General features: G+C 50.5%; 1 protein-coding gene across 1 annotated transcript; it reads left to right on the top strand.

Moving 5' to 3' along the window:
• Positions 1-2,574: 2,574 nt before the first annotated feature.
• On the top strand, positions 2,575-18,385 carry LOC136466944 (kinesin-like protein KIN-14D). The gene is made up of 19 exons (XM_066465478.1): positions 2,575-3,007; positions 3,110-3,354; positions 3,448-3,619; positions 3,730-3,854; positions 3,963-4,046; positions 4,165-4,242; positions 4,319-4,411; positions 4,694-6,355; positions 6,449-6,530; positions 6,627-6,722; positions 6,829-7,008; positions 7,135-7,241; positions 7,339-7,518; positions 15,735-15,898; positions 15,979-16,232; positions 16,318-16,481; positions 16,688-17,109; positions 17,254-17,357; positions 18,007-18,385. The coding sequence occupies exons 1-19, from the start codon at positions 2,971-2,973 to the stop codon at positions 18,087-18,089; spliced, it is 4,332 nt and encodes a 1,443-aa protein (XP_066321575.1). The 5' UTR covers positions 2,575-2,970; the 3' UTR covers positions 18,090-18,385.
• Positions 18,386-18,709: the final 324 nt, after the last annotated feature.

The raw sequence follows: 18,709 nt of genomic DNA, 5'->3' as shown, positions 1-18,709 counted from the left end.
AGAATAGGATTTGCAAGCCAGTCGGAGTGGAATACCTCTCTGATGAATCCGACTGCTGGAGTTTGGCGACCTCCTCGCCTATGGCCTTGCATCTCTCGTTGTTGAAGTGACGTAGGCGTTGCTTGGTGGGATTTGAGCCCGGGATGAGGCGTAGTGCATGCTCGGTGACCTTCCGTGGTATGCCTAGCATGTCGGAAGGTTTCCATGCGAAGACGTCATGATTGGTGCGTAGAAAGTCGGTGAGCTCGCATTCCTATTTGGTCGGAGCTGGGTCTTGATCCGCACCGTCTTGGTTGGGTTAGTGGGGTCGATCCCCACCGCCTTAGTTTCCTCGAGCGGGCGGAAGGCCATCGAGGAGGTTGGTTTGTTGTAGTCCGGGACTGCTGGGGTCGATGACTCCTCGAGCTGTGGGAGCTCAGACGAGTTGATGACGGTAGTGGTGAGCTTGAAATGCTCATGGATGCACATAAGGGTGTGCGAGAAGGTGCTACCCATAGTGATGATACCGTTCGATCCTGGCATCTTCAACTTCAGGTAGGTGTAGTTGGGAACTGCCATGAACTTGGCGTAGCATGGCCTCCCCAAGATGGCATGGTAAGACCCCAGGAAGTCCACCACCTCAAAGGTAAGCACCTCCGAGCGGAAGTTGGCTTGGTCGTCAAATGTGATGGGCAGGTCGATCTGCTTGAGCGGGTATGCCTGCGCTCCCGGGATCACGCTTGGAAGGGAGAGCTCGCCGAGCGGAGCTCCGACCGGGGGATGCGCATGGCATTGAGGGTGTCGACGTAGAGGATGTTGAGGCCGCTGCCTCCGTACATCAGCACCTTGGTGAGGCGCTTCTTGCAGACGATGGGGTCGATGATGAGCGGGTAGCATCCTGGTCTGGCGACGTGGGACAGATGGTCGCTCTGATCAAAAGTGATCAGAGATTTCGACCAACGAAGGAAGGAGGAGACGGCCATTTCGGCGACGCACGCCTCTCGGTAGCGCACTTTGTGCTGGCGCTTGGAGTAGATAGCATCAGATCCCCAAAAGATCATGATGCATTCCTCGGGGTCGGGGAAGCTATCCCCATCCTTGCCCGCCGTGCCTTCCCTCTTGGCTGGCGTCTCTTTGCCATTTCCTTCTTTCAGCCCGTCGGCCTGTTGCAGGAAACGTTTGAGGAGCTCGCAGTCCTTATAGAGGTGTTTGACGGGGGTAGGCGTGGTTGATGCACGGACTATCCATGAGTTTGTTCAAGTGGTTAGGCAGGCCCTGCTGGGGCTGCTTGCCCGCGTGATCAGTTGCGGCGACCAACGTGGTGTTGGCCGGTCGGTGCCAATCCTTTTTGTTCTTCTTGCCCCTGTACGTGGAGAGGCCCTCGTCTTGGTCCTCGCGCTTGGCCTTGCCTTTGTTTCGGTCTTCGTTGAATACCGCTCCTACCGCCTCCTCGCTGGAGGCATGGTTCGTGGCGACGTCGAGCAGGTCATGGTTGGTACGGGGCTTCAGGCAGCCAAGCTTGTGGATCAGGGACTCGCAGGCTATCCTGGATAGGAATGCGCTGATGACGTCCGCGTCGACGACATCAGGTAGGGAGTTGCACCGCTGTGAGAACCTACGGATGTAATCCCGCAGGGACTCGCTGGGCTTCTGCTGACAACTCTTGAGGTCCCAGGAGTTTCTAGGACGGACATATGTCCCCTGAAAACTTCCGATGAAGATCCTCTTGAGATCCGCCCAGTCGCGGATGCTGCCGTGCGGGAGGAATTCGAGCCATGCTCGAACATGTTCCCCCACACAGATGGGGAGGTACTGAATGATGAAGTGATCATCATCCACTCCTCTGGCTCGGCAGGTGAGATGGAAGTCTTCGAGCCATATACCGGGATTCGTCTCCCCGATTTATTTGGCGATGTTGGTCGACGATCGAAAGCGTTGTGGGAACGGCACTCTCTGGATGTGTCGGCCAAAGGCCCGTGGTCACGGGCCATCCAGGCTGGGACTCCGGTCGTTGGGCCGGTGACCACGTCTGGGGTGCGTTTCACCGGTCCCCTCGATGGTCCGGGCGGAGCTCGTGTCGTCTGCTCTCACCGCCGCCCGATGGACGTCATCATCATGCCGTGCCCGCCGCTATTTGCTGATGATGCTGTGAGCGTCTTGGTTCGGCCCGAGGCGTTCGCGCACAGGCGGTCGGTGTGGAACGGGTTTTAATTTTTTTTAATTGCATAAACCATCAAAATTGTTCAAATAAACAGTTTCATTTTTTTAGGGGAACGGTTTCAAAAATTTAAGGTGACCACTGACCAGGAAAAGGTTTCAGTTTTTGTTTTTTTTTAGCAACACCAGGAAAAGGTTTGGTAGATGAGGAAGGAAAATTCGGTGACGAATGCTTCAAAAAAAATCGGGTGATAAAAGTTGAGGGTCAAAAAGGGGCCGGTACGTGCAGGACAGCCCACGAAGCTTCAGTAGACCCATTGGCATTCATGGGCTGCAGGACATCCAAGATCGCCCCAAAACCAGTCGTGCGGCTGTGCGCCACTATCCGGCCCGAGGTCCGACCCTGGCGCGCGCGAGGCGGTCCGCAGACCGCAGCGGCCAAGCCGGCGGCGCTGCCCCGCCGTCGACGGTGGAAGCGGAACCAGTCACGTCGGGTTTAGCAGCCGTTTGCCGCCACGCCGGACACTACCCCCACCCTCCCCTACTGCGCCTCCCGGGCTCTCCCGGCTCCTGCTCACCCACGCGTTGCGCGCCGTCCCGGCTCCGCTCCGCCTCCGCCACCCGAAAATAGTCGGAGCCGGAGCCGGGAGACCGGAGGTTGACGGAAGGGAGATAGTGGGCCGCATAGGCAGTTAGGCACACGCGGCCGAGGCCTCCGCGTCTCCCGCGCGCCCCATTCCCTCCCGACCTCACCTGCCCCCCACCCTCGTCCATGGCAGCATCCTTATATCCCGCGCGCGGCCGTCACCGCCGCTTCGTTTCCACCCCTCCTCCATGTTCCCCCGCGAGCCCAATGCCGCGCCAGACCCATGTAACGATCGGCACTGATTACCATTTCTTGTTCACCGTTGCTTCGTGGAGGTTAATCTGTCGACTGATCGGTTACTTGATGGTGATGATTGCTGCCGCGCAGCGAGGCGGCGGGCGGACGCCGTCGGGTGGCTGCGTTCCCTGTTCCCGGACCTGCCGCTGCCGCCGGAGGCCACCGATGAAGACCTGCGCGCCGTGGTAGGCAATGGTAGGCTGCTCTGCGCGCTCCTGCGGAGGCTCTTGCCCGGCGCGCTGCTGGACGACGCGGCCACGGACAATGCCGGCAGGTTCCGCGCCGCCATCCAGCGGATGGGCGTGCCCACCTTCAGCGCCTATGACCTCGAGAGGGTTAGTCGCCTTCTCGTTCGCCACGGCATTAAATTGTTTTCCTTCTTCATTGACGTTGCCGGCAATTCATCCATCGTCCGTCCGTCCATCCAGGGGGAAATGTCAGCTGTCGTTACCTGCATTCTTGCTCTAAAGGATCGGTTCCCATCACGCCTCAGCGAAGACCACCACAGCTCTTCCTTCCTCACCAGATGTGACAGCGAAGGAAGCAGGAGGAGCATGGGAGGCAAGCTGCAAAGGGTACTCACAAGCCCCATTATGTCAGGTATAAACAATGCCTTGTTTGGATAATGTTAAGACAATGACAACTGCTCATTTACAGAGTAGCTTCAGATTGCTGGTTCAAACATTTCTTTTTGTCATGCTTGTTTCCAGAGCCATACTCTCCTTCCTTTGGAGCCGATGCCTTTTCTCCATCACAGGTATTTCAGCCGAAACATGGATATTCTGATCCACCTGGCTGTAAGCTTTCTGAATTGATGAAATCCTCGAGCTTGGAGGTAAGAGTCGTGCTGCGATCTTCACTCGAACAATAGACAGGATTTATTTCATCCTCTGGCACTGACTTCACATGCTAATAACATTGACTGTGTTACTTATTTGTGCAGAACGCTCCCACCCAGTCACTTTTAGGTGTTGTGAACAGCATCCTCGATGAGAGCATCGAGAGGAAGAATGGACAAATACCTTATGTAGGCTTCTCAAAAAATCAATGTAGTCATTTTGTTCTTTCCACATTTAAGAAAATTAAGAGCTGTATGTGTTTAACACCTTTCCTTGTATAAATGAATGTTCAAACTTTCACTGTAGCGCATTGCTTGCCTGCTGAGAAAGGTCATAGTGGAGATTGAAAGGCGTATTTCTACTCAGGCCGGGCACATACGAAATGTGAGACCAATTACTATTTGGCTTCGTTTTGCCACTATTTTTCTTTTTTCCTTTGTGATTTCTTACTTGTCTGCAGCAAAATAACCTGATTAAAGCTCGTGAAGAGAAGTATCAGTCAAGGATAAGAGTGCTAGAAGCACTGGCTGGTGGGGCAAGTGGACAAACGCATGTAAATTCTTGTACCTTCAGTGAACCAACTATCTATATGCTGCTTTTCCCAGAATTTTTTGCACTGTCTGCACTTTGTGAGTATTTTTTCCCATGATCCTGGCATCACCGTCAAATGGTTAAATAATTGGGTAATTCATCTGTTTATCTTTGTTGTAGCTTAAAAATAGTAGCTGAGATGACTAGATTTTCTCTTAATAATGGCAATCCATTCATTTGAATATGTGCAGCTTGAGAACCAATTGAGTGACTCAATTCATGGAAGTTCACTTTAATTATGCAGGTGGAGAAAGACAAACTTGAAGGCAAGGGCCAACTAGCAGAGGATGATATGGCTAGATTAATGCAGTATGAGGAAGATTTGGTAAGATTGATGAAAGAAAAGGAAGACATGGTTAGTTTGCTTAAAGAGAAGGAAGATATGATCAGGTTGCTGAAGGAGAAGGAAGATATGGTTAGATTGTTGAAGGTGAAGGAAGATATGGGTGACTTGAATAATGATAAAGTAGATAGGTTACTTAAAGAGAGGGATGATACTGTAGTTAGGTTGACACAAGAGAAGGAAGATATGATTCGGATGTTGAAGGAGAAGGAGGATATAATTAGGCTAATGAAGGATAAGGAAGACATGGTTGATATGAAAGATGTCACATTCGAAGATACACAGCGTACAACAGATGAGAATAAAGATAGGTTACTTAAGGAGAAGGATGATGTCGTAGTCCGACTGACAAAAGAGAAGGATGAAATTGTTGTCCAACTGACAAAAGAGAAGGAAGACATGATTAGGTTGCTAAAGGAGAAGGAAGATATAATTAGACTAATGAAGGAGAAGGAAGATAGGCTCAACTTAGCCAGTGGAAAGGTTGAGGATAGGAAGCAAGCAATAGATGACGATAGAGAAAGGTTGATCAAGGAGAACAATGATGCCATTTCCAAGTTAACATCTGAGAAGGCAGAGATTGCTAAGTTGCTGCAAGAGAAGGAAAATCTAATCAGATTGATGAAGGAGAAGGAAGATAAATCTGATTTGAAGAAAGGTAATGTTGAAGACATAAAACAATCAACAGGTGAAGAGGCAGACAGGTCGATAAAGGAAAAGGGTGAGATAATTAGGTTGACAAAAGAGAAGGAGGATTATAGAAATACTATTATCAAACTTAAGCAGGAATTCGAATCATTAAAATCATCATATGAGGAGAGCTGCAAGTTGTTAGAATCTAAGAAGGAAGATGTAGTTAAACTTGTCACAGACAAGGAAATGAATGACAACATAATTTTGCAACTCAGGCAAGAACTTGAGGAAACAAAAAAGTTGCATGAGGCAGAGACAAAAGAGGAGGATTATAGAAATACTATTATGAAACTTAAGCAGGAATTCAAATCATTAAGATCATCATATGAGGAGAGCTGCAAGTTGTTAGAATCTAAGAAGGAAGATGTAGTTAAACTTGTCACAGACAAGGAAATGACGGAGAACATAATTTTGCAACTCAGGCAAGAACTTGAGGCAACAAAAAAGTTACATGAGGCACAGTCAAAAGAGGAGGAGGATTATAGAGATACTATTATGAAACTTAAGCAGGAATTCGAATCATTAAGATCATCATATGAGGAGAGCAGCAAGTTGTTAGAATCTAAGAAGGAAGATGTAGTTAAACTTGTCACAGACAAGGAAATGAATGACAACATAATTTTGCAACTCAGGCAAGAACTTGAGGCAACAAAAAAGGTGCATGAGGCAGAGACTCAACAATTAGAGACCAAAGCTGCCAAAGTAAATAAGGAGTTCGAACAGAGGATAAAAGAAATAGAACTCATGCTAGAAGATTCTACCAAGAGGAGAAGAGAACTTGAGGAATCTACTGAATCTAGAATCCAATTTTGGAAGCAGAAGGAAATAGTGGTAAACAAATTTGTGGGTTTGCAAGTAAAGAATGCTCAGGTATTGGTCAAACCACTCCCTCCCCCCACCCTTCTTTTTTATCCCTACGGTGAATATTTGCGAACTCAAGTTTATAGCGCTCTTTTTCTTCAGGAATTGAGGCTCTCTTCTGTTTCCGTTAGGCTTGAAGTACTAAATTGTCAAAAAAGATGGTTTGAAGAACTTGCTGGCCTTGGTGAGAATGAATCCTTGTGACTAGTTATGGCCTACATTTGCATAATGTTATTTCACCAATAGGTCAGTTCTAAAATTTCGATTTAATTTTCTACAGGACAAAATCTTAAGATGGTAACAAGTGCTGCAGAAAAATATCATGCAACTCTTGCAGATAATAGAAAATTATTCAACGAGATCCAGGAACTGAAAGGTGCCTATTTGAACTGTAAACATCAGTTCCTTTTGTCTGGTTTATCTATGTCAAACATAAGACTGCAAGCCCAAAAATAGTAGCTTAACGTAGTATTGTTGAGCAGGAAATATCAGAGTTTATTGCCGGATAAGACCTTTTCGACCCTGGGAGGATGAGAAGTCCACTTCAGTTGAATATATTGGTGAGAATGGTGAACTGGTTTTATCAAACCCTACAAAGAAGGGAAAGGAAGCTGGCAAGAATTTCACTTTTAACAAAGTTTTTGGTCCTACAACTACACAAGGTGCTCATGACAATGAAACAAAAAATATATCTTTTGCTGAATCTATTTAATTGTTATAAGTACTCATAAAATAGCACTGAGTTATACATTTGTTGTGATATCTTTCTTTCTTTTTTTGTTATATAGATATGGTTTTCAAGGATATTCAGCCACTAATTAGATCAGTTCTTGATGGCTACAATGTTTGCATTTTCGCATATGGTCAAACTGGATCGGGGAAAACACATACAATGGTATGAAGCTATCATGACTGAATTATTTTTTAATCTGTTTAGATTCCTCTACAATGGATGATATATTCACAATACTTTGTTTCAATGAATTGCTCAGATGGGACCTGAAAATGCAACTGAGAAAGAATGGGGTGTCAACTATCGAGCACTAAATGACCTTTTCAATATCTCACATGATCGGCGAGACACAATTAAATATGAACTTGGTGTTCAAATGGTTGAGATCTACAACGAGCAAATCCGTGATCTACTTGGTACCGGTGGCTCGCAGAAGAAATATCCTTTTTATTCAAGGCTTGTTTCAGTACATGTTTTTGTTATGCAATCCATAACTGCTATTAGCCCACTTTTGCTATGCATTATAGTTTTATTTTTTCTTGAATATGAAGGAAAGGTATGTGAAGGGCGGGCCTAGTGCAAGTGATAGAGTCTTACCGCCTGTGACCGGAAGGTACCGGGTTCGAGTCGCGGTCTCCTCGCATTGCACAGGCCAGGGTAAGGCTTGCCACTGACACCCTTCCCCAGACCCCGCACAGAGCGGGAGCTCTCTGCACTGGTACGCCCTTTATGAAGGAAAGGTATGTATTCATTGCATTAATGAAATAAGAGAATTACTAACACCCCCCACCCCCCACCCCCCGGGCTCCCCCAACTTATATGACAATTACATTTGCGTCTGTTAAAAGGAGGAAGACAAGGACCCAACGTACAAACTTAACTACCTGTGGTAGAGGTGTTAAGGAAGAAGAGCCCCTTAGCTCATGCCATAACCCAAAGCTGTGATTCCTCCCATGGAGAGATAAGACCTTAGATAGGCTCGGAGTAGCACCATTAAACACCGTCATTTCTGTGTTTCCACGAACTCCATGCAACTGATATGATGAGTGAGTTCAGGTGCTGTTGGATGGGACCACCCACAGCAGAACAAGCTCTACACCACCTAGTCATCAAAAGAGTTCTCCAAGGGTTGAGGGGAGAGGACAGCAAGCCTGACTCTTTGCAAGAGAAAATACTAGAATTGCCGGGCAAAAGCGCATTACACCTATTGGGTGTTGGATAGTCTCTGACTGTTGATCACAAAATTGGCAGGTCCCAAGATGTGGAAGACCTCTCTGTGCCAAGCGGTTGGCTGTCCAGAAGCAATTATGAACCACCAGCCAGAGGAAGAAACGGCATTTTCTGGGTGACCAAGATTTTCAGATGCACTGCCAAGGACCAAAACTAACAGCACCTTGAAATAAAGCATTGTAAACCTACTTAGCTGAGTATTGGCCTGAGCTTGAGAGTGCCATATATGCTTATCTGGAACACCTAATTGCAGCTGCACTTCAGCAAGCAAATCACAGAGAGCAAGATTATCCGCAATAGCACCAATTGATAACGCACGCTGGATATCAAGGACCCATGGCTGGTTTGTGATAGCTTATAATGTTAGTCGCTGAATTCTCACTCTTGGTAGTAGGAGAATTATTACTCTCATCGAGAGAGGATGACACTAGGAGTTGGGGCAATTTTCTTGTCTATTTCTCACACAAACTCACACAAATGCCATCCCAACCTGAGGGGTTGGAGTTACATACTTATAGGCTGCTAGCCAGCCAAGCATATACCAAGATGCTAGTCTAAGATGCTAATATGCTGTCCTCTAAGATGCTGTTCTCTAGTCTAAGATACTGTCCTAAAAACAGAAAAACGGCCACAAGGACCATGTGAGCAGCACAGCCCCACAAAGACCAGCCACACATGAGACTTATCCATCATTCTCCCCCTAAGTCTTGTGCGTCGTCTTGTGGGAGAGTTGAACCATCTCGGTCCTGGAGCAGAGCTCAAGGAACTTGATCCTCCCAAGGGGCTTGGTGAGTAGGTCCGCAAGCTGGTCCTTGGTGTTGATGTAGCTTGCCTTGATGCTCCCTTCCTCCAAACAGCCTCGGATGAAGTGGTACCTCACCCGGATGTGCTTGCTGCGTTCGTGGAACACGGGGTTCTTTGCCAGGGCCAGAGCGGACTTGCTGTCTACCCTGAGCTCCACCACTCTAGTGTCTCTGCCGAGGAGATCACCAAGCAGTCGAGCGAGCCAGAGCGCCTGAGTCGAAGCGGTGGAGGCCGCTATGTACTCGACCTCGCAGCTGGACAGGGCCACCACCTGCTGCTTGACCGACTGCCAGCTAACGAGGCACTTACCGAGGAAGAAGAGGATCCCGCTCGTGCTCTTGCTGGTGTCGATGTCGCCGGCGTGGTCGCTGTCGCTGTACCCGACGAAGTGTGCCGCCCCAGGGCACCTCGGGTAGTAGAGGCCGTGGTCGAGAGTCCCCGCAACGTAGCGGATGATCCTCTTCACAGCCTGCCGGTGCTCCGTCGTCGGTCGCTGCATGAACCGACTAACGTAGCCGACGGAGAATGCCAAGTCCGGCCGTGTATGGGCGAGGTAGCGAAGGCTCCCCACAAGACGCCGGTACTGAGTAGCGTCCACCTCCTCCGTCGTGCTGTCGCGGCTCAGCTTCAGCCTCTCCTCCATCGGAGTGAGAGCTAGGTTGCAGTCGGTGAGCCCAGTTAGCTCAACGACGCGCTTGGCATAGGCGATCTGTCGAAGCGTGATCCCAGAGTCATCCTGGTGCACCTCGATTCCCAGGTAGAAGGAGAGGCCCCAGGTCTCTCATCTGGAAGGTGGCCTTTATCTCTTCCTTGAATGCCGCCACCTCCGCATCCTTGGTGCCATTGATCACCAAGTCGTCGACGTAGACACCCACTAGGAGGGCATTTTCTCCACTGCCCCGTCGGTAGATGGCCGCCTCGTGCGGGCTTTGCTCGAAGCCCATCCCCTTTAGCGTGGAATCCAACTTGGCATTCCACGCCCTCGGTGCCTGCCGCAAGCCATAGAGGGCCTTGCGCAGGCGGAGTACCTTGCCCTCCTTGCCGGGGATCGCAAATCCCGGCGGCTGGTGCACGTAGACCTCCTTCAAGTCGCCGTTAAGGAACGCCGACTTGACGTCCATGTGATGAACACGCCAGCCCTCCAGGGCAGCTAGCGCAAGGAGTCGCACGGACTCCATCCGTGCCACGGGAGCAAAGGCGTCGTCGAAGTCGACCCCCTCCTGCTGCACGAAACCTCGTGCCACCAAGCGAGCCTTGTGCTTGACGATGGCGCCGGCTTCATCCCTCTTCAGCTTGTACACCCACTTAAGGGTGATCGCGCGGTGACCACGAGGAAGGTCAGCAAGCTCCCAGGTGCGGTTCTTCTCAACCGCATCCATCTCCAACTACATCACGGCGCGCCATGCCGCGTGTCTCTCGGCCTCTGCATACAACCGAGGCTCGCCGTCGTCACACGCAAGGTGCAACTGCGCCTCCAGGTCGTGAGGCACCGGTCCCGGCACCGGCTGGTCGCCGAGAAGGTTCTCCATCGTACGGTACCGCAATGGCTCGCCGTCGTGGTACGCGTCGATGCGCTCCTCGTCGTGAGAGAGCGGAGTAGCGAGCTCAACCGGGCTGTGCTCGACACGAGCTGGAGTAGACGTGCCCGGAGAGGTGCCTGTCGATGCTGGAGTGCGTCGCGTTGCCGGCTGTGGTGGAGCCGGCGAAGAACTCATCGTAGCCGAGGTCCTGGCTGGAGAGCGTGGTGCTGTCGGAGTAGTAGGCGCCAGGGTCGGTGGAGGCTCGGGGACTGGGGTAGACGCGCTCGCCGAAGAAGAGCTGCCTACTCCCCCAGCTCCCTCGAAGTGGACGTACTCGACAGTGAAGTCGTCGTACGTCGGAGCCGAGCCATCATCCACTGCCTTGTCCCACGCCCATCCTCGCCCTTCGTCGAACACAACGTCGCGCGCCGTGCGCACACGCTGTGTGTTCGGGTCGAGGATGCGGTAGGCCTTCGAGCCCTCCGCGTAGCCGATGAACACTCCCAGAGTGCTCCTGTCGTCGAGCTTGCTGATGTGGCCAAGCTCCTTGGCGAACGCGAGGCAGCCGAAGACCCGCAAGTGGGAGACCGCCGGCTTGCGCCCATGCCAAGCCTCGTACGGCGTCCTGCCGTCGAGCGCCTTGGTAGGCGAGCGGTTGAGGATGTAGACGGCCGACACCACCGCCTCTCCCCAGAAGACAGCCGGCATCCCCCTCTGCTTGAGAAGGGCCCGAGCCATCCCCACAACCGTCTGGTTGCGCCGCTCGACGACGCCGTTCTGCTGCGGGCTGCACGGCGCGGAGTAGTGGCGCTGAATGCCCTCATCAGCGCAGTACGACGCGAATTCAGCCGCCGTTGTCGGTGCGCAGCACGCGCAGCTTGCGGCCGCACTCCGCCTCCGCAGCAGCCTGCGCGCGCCTGATGGCGTCCGCAGCCTCTCCCTTGCTGCCGAGGACCATCACCCACATGTAGCGGGAGAAGTCGTCGACGAGCAGCAGGAAGTAGCGTCGTCCTCCCGGTGTGGCCGGTGTCACCGGGCCACACAAGTCCCCGTGCACGAGCTCGAGCCTCTCCTTGGCTCGAAAGCTTGCCCGCTGGGAAAAGGGGAGTCGCCTCTGCTTCGTCAACACGCAGACGTCGCAGAGCTGCTCCACATGGTCGAGGCACGACAGGCCTCGCACCATCTCCATGGCACTGAGCCGCTTCAGGGCCTCAAAGTGAAGGTGCCCGAAAGGCTCGTGCCACTGCCACGCCTCGTCGTCCCGACGAGCAGCGAGACAGAGGGGTTGTGCCACCTGCACGTTAAGGACGTAGAGTTGATTTGTGCTTTTGGATACCTTGGCAAGAAGGCGACGACGGCGATCCCAAATCCTCATGACTCCATCCTCAACCACCACGCGCGAACCGTTCTCATCCAGCTGTCCCAAACTGATGATGGAGTTCCTCAATGCGGGGATGTAGTAGACTCCGGTAAGCAGCCTGTGCTCACCAGACACGGCGGTGAAGATGATGGAGCCGACGCCCTTGATCTCCACGCCGAAGGCATCCCCAAACTTGACGGAGCCTCGGACGCTAGAGTCAAGCTCGGTGAAGAACTCCCGTCGACCGGTCATGTGATGGGTGGCGCCGGTGTCGAGGCACCACCCGTCAGTCTTGTCGTTGCCGGAGCTGTCGCCGAGGAGGGCGTGTGCTTTTGGCTCGTCAAGGTGGAGGAGAGCCGCTGCGGCCGGTGCCGCTGGAGGTAGCTCGATGCTGGCATGTGCCATGAACAGAGCCGGCTCCTCCTCCGCCTGTGCGACGTGGGCCTGGCCGCGTCGTGGCTGTCGACAGTCCTTGGCCCAATGGCCAAGCTGGCCGCAGTTGCGGCAGATGTCGTCTCGTGCCGGCTTGTGCCTGCCGGCGGCGCCGCCCTGGGCGCCTCCACGGTCATCACCCTCGGCACGTCCTCGCGCCCCGGCCTGGGCGTCTCTGCGCGGCTTGCCACGCTTGCGGCTGCCTGTCGCGGAAGAAGGCTCCCCCTTCCTCCGGTCACCTTGGCTGGCAAGCCACTGCTCCCGAGTGAGAAGGAGCTTCCCGCCAGTGGTGATGGGCCCCGAGAGGGACTGTGGCTCATCGCTGTCGACGACCTTGAGGCGACTTATCGCCTCCTCGATCGACATCGTGGAGAGATCCAGCAGAGACTCGATCGAGCGAGTCATCTGCTTGTACTTCTCGGAGACGCAGCGGAAGAGCTTTTCGACAGCTCTCTCCTCGCCGTAGGTGTCGTCGCCGAACTGCACCATCTTCTGCAACAGAGTGTTGAGACGGAGAGCAAAGTCATCAACGTCCTCACCTGGCTTGAAGGCCAGGTTCTCCCACTCCTTGTGAAGTGCCTGCAGTGTGGACTTGCGGTCGATGCCGATGCGTGCCGCAGCGATGCGTCCCAAGCCTCCTTGGCAGTCCGCTTGCTGGTAAGCGAGAACTGCATCTCGGGCGGGACTGCAGCGATGAGAGCATCCAGCGCCCGTCGATCTAGGTCGTAGTCGACGTCGCCATACCGGACTGCCTCCCACATGTGCCGCACCTGGAGCTTTACCCTCATCACCGCAGTCCACTCGACGTAATTGGTTTTGGTGAGGGTAGGCCACCCACCGCCGGGACCGACGTCCCTGACAACAGCCTGGAGCCCGTGGTAACCACGGTACCGATCCGGGGAGAGAGAGCCACGCTGCCTGTGAAGGCCGCGCTCTCCATCGACCCGTCGGTACCGATCCGGGGAGAGAGAGCCACGCTGCCTGTGAAGGCCGCGCTCTCCATCGACCCGTTCGCCACCGTTGCCGTGCGCGCCTCCTCCAGGAGCGCCGCTCGTCCGCGCCTGTCTGGGCTGCCCCGCGCTCGTGGGCGTGCGCGGCTGCCCCAGGAGCGCCACCGCCGTGTGCGCCTCCTCCAGGAGCGCCGCCAGCGCGTCCGAGCCTGTCTGGGCTGCCGCCACGCTCGTGGGCGTGCGCTGCTGCCCACTGCGCCGCCCGCGCTCGCGCTGCCTCCCTTTCTAGCAGCTCGAGATCCGCGTCGGCAGTGTGTCAGTGGAAATGGAGCTGCCGATGCTGCCGCGCAGAGCCTCGACCTCCGCTGCCGCCGCACGCGCTGCATTCGCCGCCGCCGCTGCTTCCGCCTCCGCTCTGGCTGCTGCCAGCTCCGCCGCTGCCAGCCTCGACGCCCTTGCCGCCGCTGCAGCGGTCTCTGTCGCCGCTCACTCGCGTTCCTCTGCCGCGGCAAGTTCGGCCTCCTGCCGACGCCGCGTTGCTCGAGGCGACCGAGCGCTGAGACTGCCCTGCGGACATGACGCGCTACCGGTGGGCTGCTGCGTAGGGAGAGGGCTGCTTCAGACGAGCTGGGAGAGGAGTGAACAGGAGCGGCCGGAGGAGCTGCTGCTGTCAACAGCTGGGGCTGTTGTGGGGCTGGGAGAGAAGATGAGCAAGAGATGCTCAGGCTACAGGATAATACGGCTCTGATACCAGTTGTTAGTCGCTGAATTCTCACTCTTGGTAGTAGGAGAATTCTTACTCTCATCGAGAGAGGATGACACTAGGAGTTTGAGCAATTTTCTTGTCTATTTCTCACACAAACTCACACAAATGCCATCCCAACCTGAGGGGTTGGGGTTACATACTTATAGGCTGCTAGTCAGCCAAGCATATGCCAAGATGCTAGTCTAAGATGCTAATATGCTGTCCTAGCTAAGATGCTGTCCTCTAAGATGCTGTCCTCTAGTCTAAGATGCTGTCCTAAAAACAGAAAAACAGCCACAAGGACCATGTGAGCAGCACAGCCCCACAAAGACCAGCCACACATGAGACTTATCCATCGTATAATACTGTTCTCTTAGTGGCACTTCTTTTAGGCACAAGAGCATATAGGCTCTAAATCCTCGATTGCTGCCCAAACAACCATCTATCTTTCCAGAATAACATGGTGCCATCATCACCAACCTCTGCAACCACTGCTAGAGGGAAGAGAGATTGAATGCGGCCACTTATCTGAATTGAGAACATCGACCATGGCTTGTTTGGGTCAGTCTTTTGCAGCCACAACCATTTCACTTGTAATGCCCATCCAAGACATTTGTCAGAAATACCAAGCCCGCCAAGCTCCCCTGAGCTAGTGAGTGGCTCACCTTGGGCCAATCTATTAGGCAGTGACCTCCATTGGCTAACTTCCTCCCTCACCAAAGGAAACTTCTGATTTTATCAATAGCCTTAATAACCCAAGGAGGAAGATCAATTGCCATTGCTAAGTAAACAAGCTGAGAGTGGTCATAACGTACTGAAGCTTAACAGCCCGACCAGCTCTTGTCATGAGGTCTGCCCTCCACCCTGGGGGTTGATCAGCTATACAATCAATGATGGGTTAAAACTGGGACTTGGTGAGCTTCTTCAGGGAGAGTGGCAAGCCTAGGTACTTGCAAGGGAAATCCATCACCCCACAAGGAAGTAACTCCTGTACTCTTGCATTGTCATCACAAGAATACCGGCTAGGCAGCACATTCCTTTTTTTTGTATATTTTTTTTAAGGCCAAAAGCTTGATCGTTTCAGAAAAAAAAAAAAAGGCCCAAAGCTTCCCCAAAAGGATGTAGAATACCAAGTGTTAAGTTTATATCTGTTGCAGCTGGTTGAAGGAAGAGGACTGTGTCATCAGCATACAAAGACAACTGGTGTCTGATAGGCTGACAAGAGTGAGTTGGAGCAGCCCACCTTCTTGAGCCCTCATCACCATCATGTTATAAAGTATCCGTGATCAGTAGAAACAGCATTTGAGAGAGAGGATCTCCTTGTCGTAGTCCCCACAGGTGATAGATGAATTTCCTTGGTATCCCATTTAGGAGCACTTGGGTGCAGGAAGACTCCAGTCAACAACTCAATATATCATGCCAAAAAACTGAGTTTCTCTAAAACCTCAACGAGTTAAGTAATACCATATTAAAACTTTCAAATTGCAGTTGGTTACACATTGCTATCCTTTTTCAGATTCTACCGCCATCATACTGCTTGTAGGAATTTAATCCATTGCTTTTTGCTGACTGAAGTGATGTTACAAACCACTCGTTTTCCTTAACTTGCGCACACTAGGGATCCAGAATACCACCCAACCCAATGGACTTGCAGTTCCTGACGCAACAATGTGTCCTGTTGATTCGACTTCTCATGTTATTGAACTAATGCAAACAGGGCACAACAATAGATCCATGAGTGCAACAGCCTTGAACGAGAGGAGCAGCAGATCTCACAGGTAAGTTACTTGTGCTGCTTGTCTTTTGTATAAAGAGACCTTGCTTGTGGGCAATTTATTTATTTATTTATTTTGTGCAGTGTTGTGACCATCCATGTCCAGGGCCAGGATTTGAAAACCGGTAACACTTTGCGTGGTGCTCTGCATCTTGTGGACCTTGCAGGAAGTGAAAGGGTGGACCGATCTGCAGTTACAGGAGACAGGCTCAAAGAAGCACAGCACATCAACAAGTCTTTGGCTGCACTCGGGGATGTTATATTTTCTTTGTCACAAAAGAATGCTCATGTACCATACAGAAATAGCAAGCTTACACAAGTCTTACAAACTTCTTTGGGTGATCTTCTTTGCTAGAAATTTAGGTTGCATTACATCATAATTTTGTATATGGTTTCTTGACATGCAAAAGTTTTCTTGTGTAGGTGGGCATGCAAAGACTCTAATGTTTGTGCAAGTCAACCCAGATGTTTCGTCATACACTGAGACTTTAAGTACACTGAAATTTGCTGAACGTGTGTCTGGTGTAGAACTAGGTGTTGCAAGGACTAACAAGGAGGGCAAAGATGTCAAAGAATTAATGGATCAGGTAATCATTTATTTTTCTTTTCCTTCACTTAGATCCATGCTAGGACGATTGATATGAAACAGTAGATGCAACATGTCAAGGTCATGACTTGACTTTTAGACATGCAAAGAAATCAAGAATGTCATGTTCAAAATATGTCATCTAGGTGGCTGAATTTGATCCAGAAGGAAACATACAGTTGTTGACATCTAACTTTTCACCTGCAGCTTTCACTGCTCAAAGATACCATTGCAAAGAAGGATGATGAAATTGATCGGCTGCAACTAGCCAACAGTAGCAACTCCCTACTGAAGTCCACGAAACATGGTGACTCCTTGTTGAAGCATTCGGCCTCTTCTCCAGGAATGACATCCCTAGGAAAGGTGGCAAGCTTTGGTAGCGGGGCAGCTTCTGATCTTGACAACTTCTCTGACACCAGTGATAGGCATTCCGAAGCTGGGTCCATGCTCTCTACTGACGAGGCCCGACAGCTGGGCCAGAACTTTGCTGATCCTGGTGGTGATTCAGATGGAAGGCTAAGTGATGTATCAGATGGTGGTATACCCGCAGGTGCAGAAACTGACAGTTCAGTTAACAACGTTGTGGACCAAGAACAAGAGAAAACATCCACTGCTGGAAAAGAGCGGTTGTGAGTATTACCAGTTCTCCATAATCTTAGATCTAATAATATTTTCGCTCATTTGTCATTTAGCTCTTGCAAATTCTGCAGAATGGTTTCTAGCCTTGGCTGTTGTCTGTAACTTCTTCGTTCTTTGACTTCTTTCTCATGCAGAGCCAAAGCAGTAAGTCGAGTCCAGAAGCTAACAGTACCAAAAGTCGGCCAAGCATCAAGCTTGCGGCCTAAACCAAGAGATCCTTCTGCACCTAAATCTTCAGGTAAGATACCTCTAAGCTTGCACTTCTGTTACAACTTAATTTCATGGGAATGCTAATCTTGAGGAGCTGATGTTTGTGGTAAATGGAACTGAGTCTGACTCAGTAGTTTTAGAGATGATTAACTTGATATGAATAGGAGAACACTCATAGAATGTACCAAACAGATGTCTATGTCAACATTTGTTTGTACATGGATTTGCCTCTAATCTGTGCTTGCATTGCCAAACATTATGATCATCTTGACAAGGTTTTTTTAGAACAAATTATCTTGACTAATTGAATTAAGCTATACATACTAAAAGGGAATAAAGCAGGCCATGAAAGAATTATATCCATATGGCAATGCAACTTGCCAACTCTTGATGCAAGCAATCTAATATAGTACTGTGATACAATTTTATTGAAGCTCTTCAGTTCAAAAATAAAGAAATAATATTGGAAGTCTTAAAGTTTCTTGTATACGTGTGAGCGTGACTCTTCGACAGCTCACAGAAACCTTGACAAAGAACGATGGTCATGGCATTTTTTACTATTACTCCCTGGGCTATTCAATTCTCTTTATTTTCTGTGCAGTTTAATTTTCCAAAGTGCATGTTGTCTCATCACATACCGTTTTGTTAGTTTTACATCATATTTTCCATAATTGCAGTCACAACAGGTGCGCGAAAAAGTACCACCACTCAAGCAACTCCACCAGCAAGAGCTAGCAGCACTTCAAAACGAGTACCATAGATCAAGATAATCATTTGGCGAAGCCACTTCCCAGTCATTTTTCTTTTTGCATAGCTTTTTCAGAAAGGTATATCTTCTTGCCATGATGTATGACACCGATGCTGCATGTGATTTTTTGTGCCAATTAGTGACTTGTGCATCTCAGGTGGATAGGTTCTTTTCCTTTCATGTTTGCGATGAGGGTGTTGACTGCATCAGTATGTGATGTTAGCATGTTATGAGATACCATTGTTCAATGTGTTATGAGATACCATTGTTCAATTAGTGAAGGAATTCGGATTGATCAAATTCAAGTCCTTACTGTTTTTCACAATCTATTCATGTTGATATTGTGGCGATCAGCAGTCCCTGTAATTTCATAACAATGCAACAATGCAGTGCCGTTCACCCTAAAGAAACAGTTATTTTCTAAGATTCAAACTAGATGATACCTGCCTTGTTCTTCACAGGTACAACAGTTTTCCTCTGTACTCAACCGGTGATTGGATCCTCAACTTAATCCATAAAATTTAGTTTGTTGCAGTTTGATGATTTCACTGTTTTTCCCCATCTACTAAGGCCATGTTTGGTTTCCATAAGTCAGGTGACTGAAAACCAGTGACTTATAAGTCATGCATGTT

Source organism: Miscanthus floridulus, chromosome 7 (assembly GCF_019320115.1).
Source record: "Miscanthus floridulus cultivar M001 chromosome 7, ASM1932011v1, whole genome shotgun sequence".
In the NCBI taxonomy this organism is placed as follows: Eukaryota; Viridiplantae; Streptophyta; class Magnoliopsida; order Poales; family Poaceae; genus Miscanthus; species Miscanthus floridulus.
Note: the sequence above shows the minus strand (reverse complement) of the source record. Positions and strands in the feature narration are given on the sequence as shown.

Coding starts and splice junctions, on each gene's coding strand:
- LOC136466944 (XM_066465478.1), top strand. CDS start 2,971: ATGTTCCCCCGCGAGCCCAATGCCGCGCCAGACCCAT. Junction 3,355..3,447: donor GCGCCTATGACCTCGAGAGG/GTTAGTCGCCTT, acceptor CCGTCCATCCAG/GGGGAAATGTCAGCTGTCGT. Junction 6,531..6,626: donor TGAAGAACTTGCTGGCCTTG/GTGAGAATGAAT, acceptor AATTTTCTACAG/GACAAAATCTTAAGATGGTA.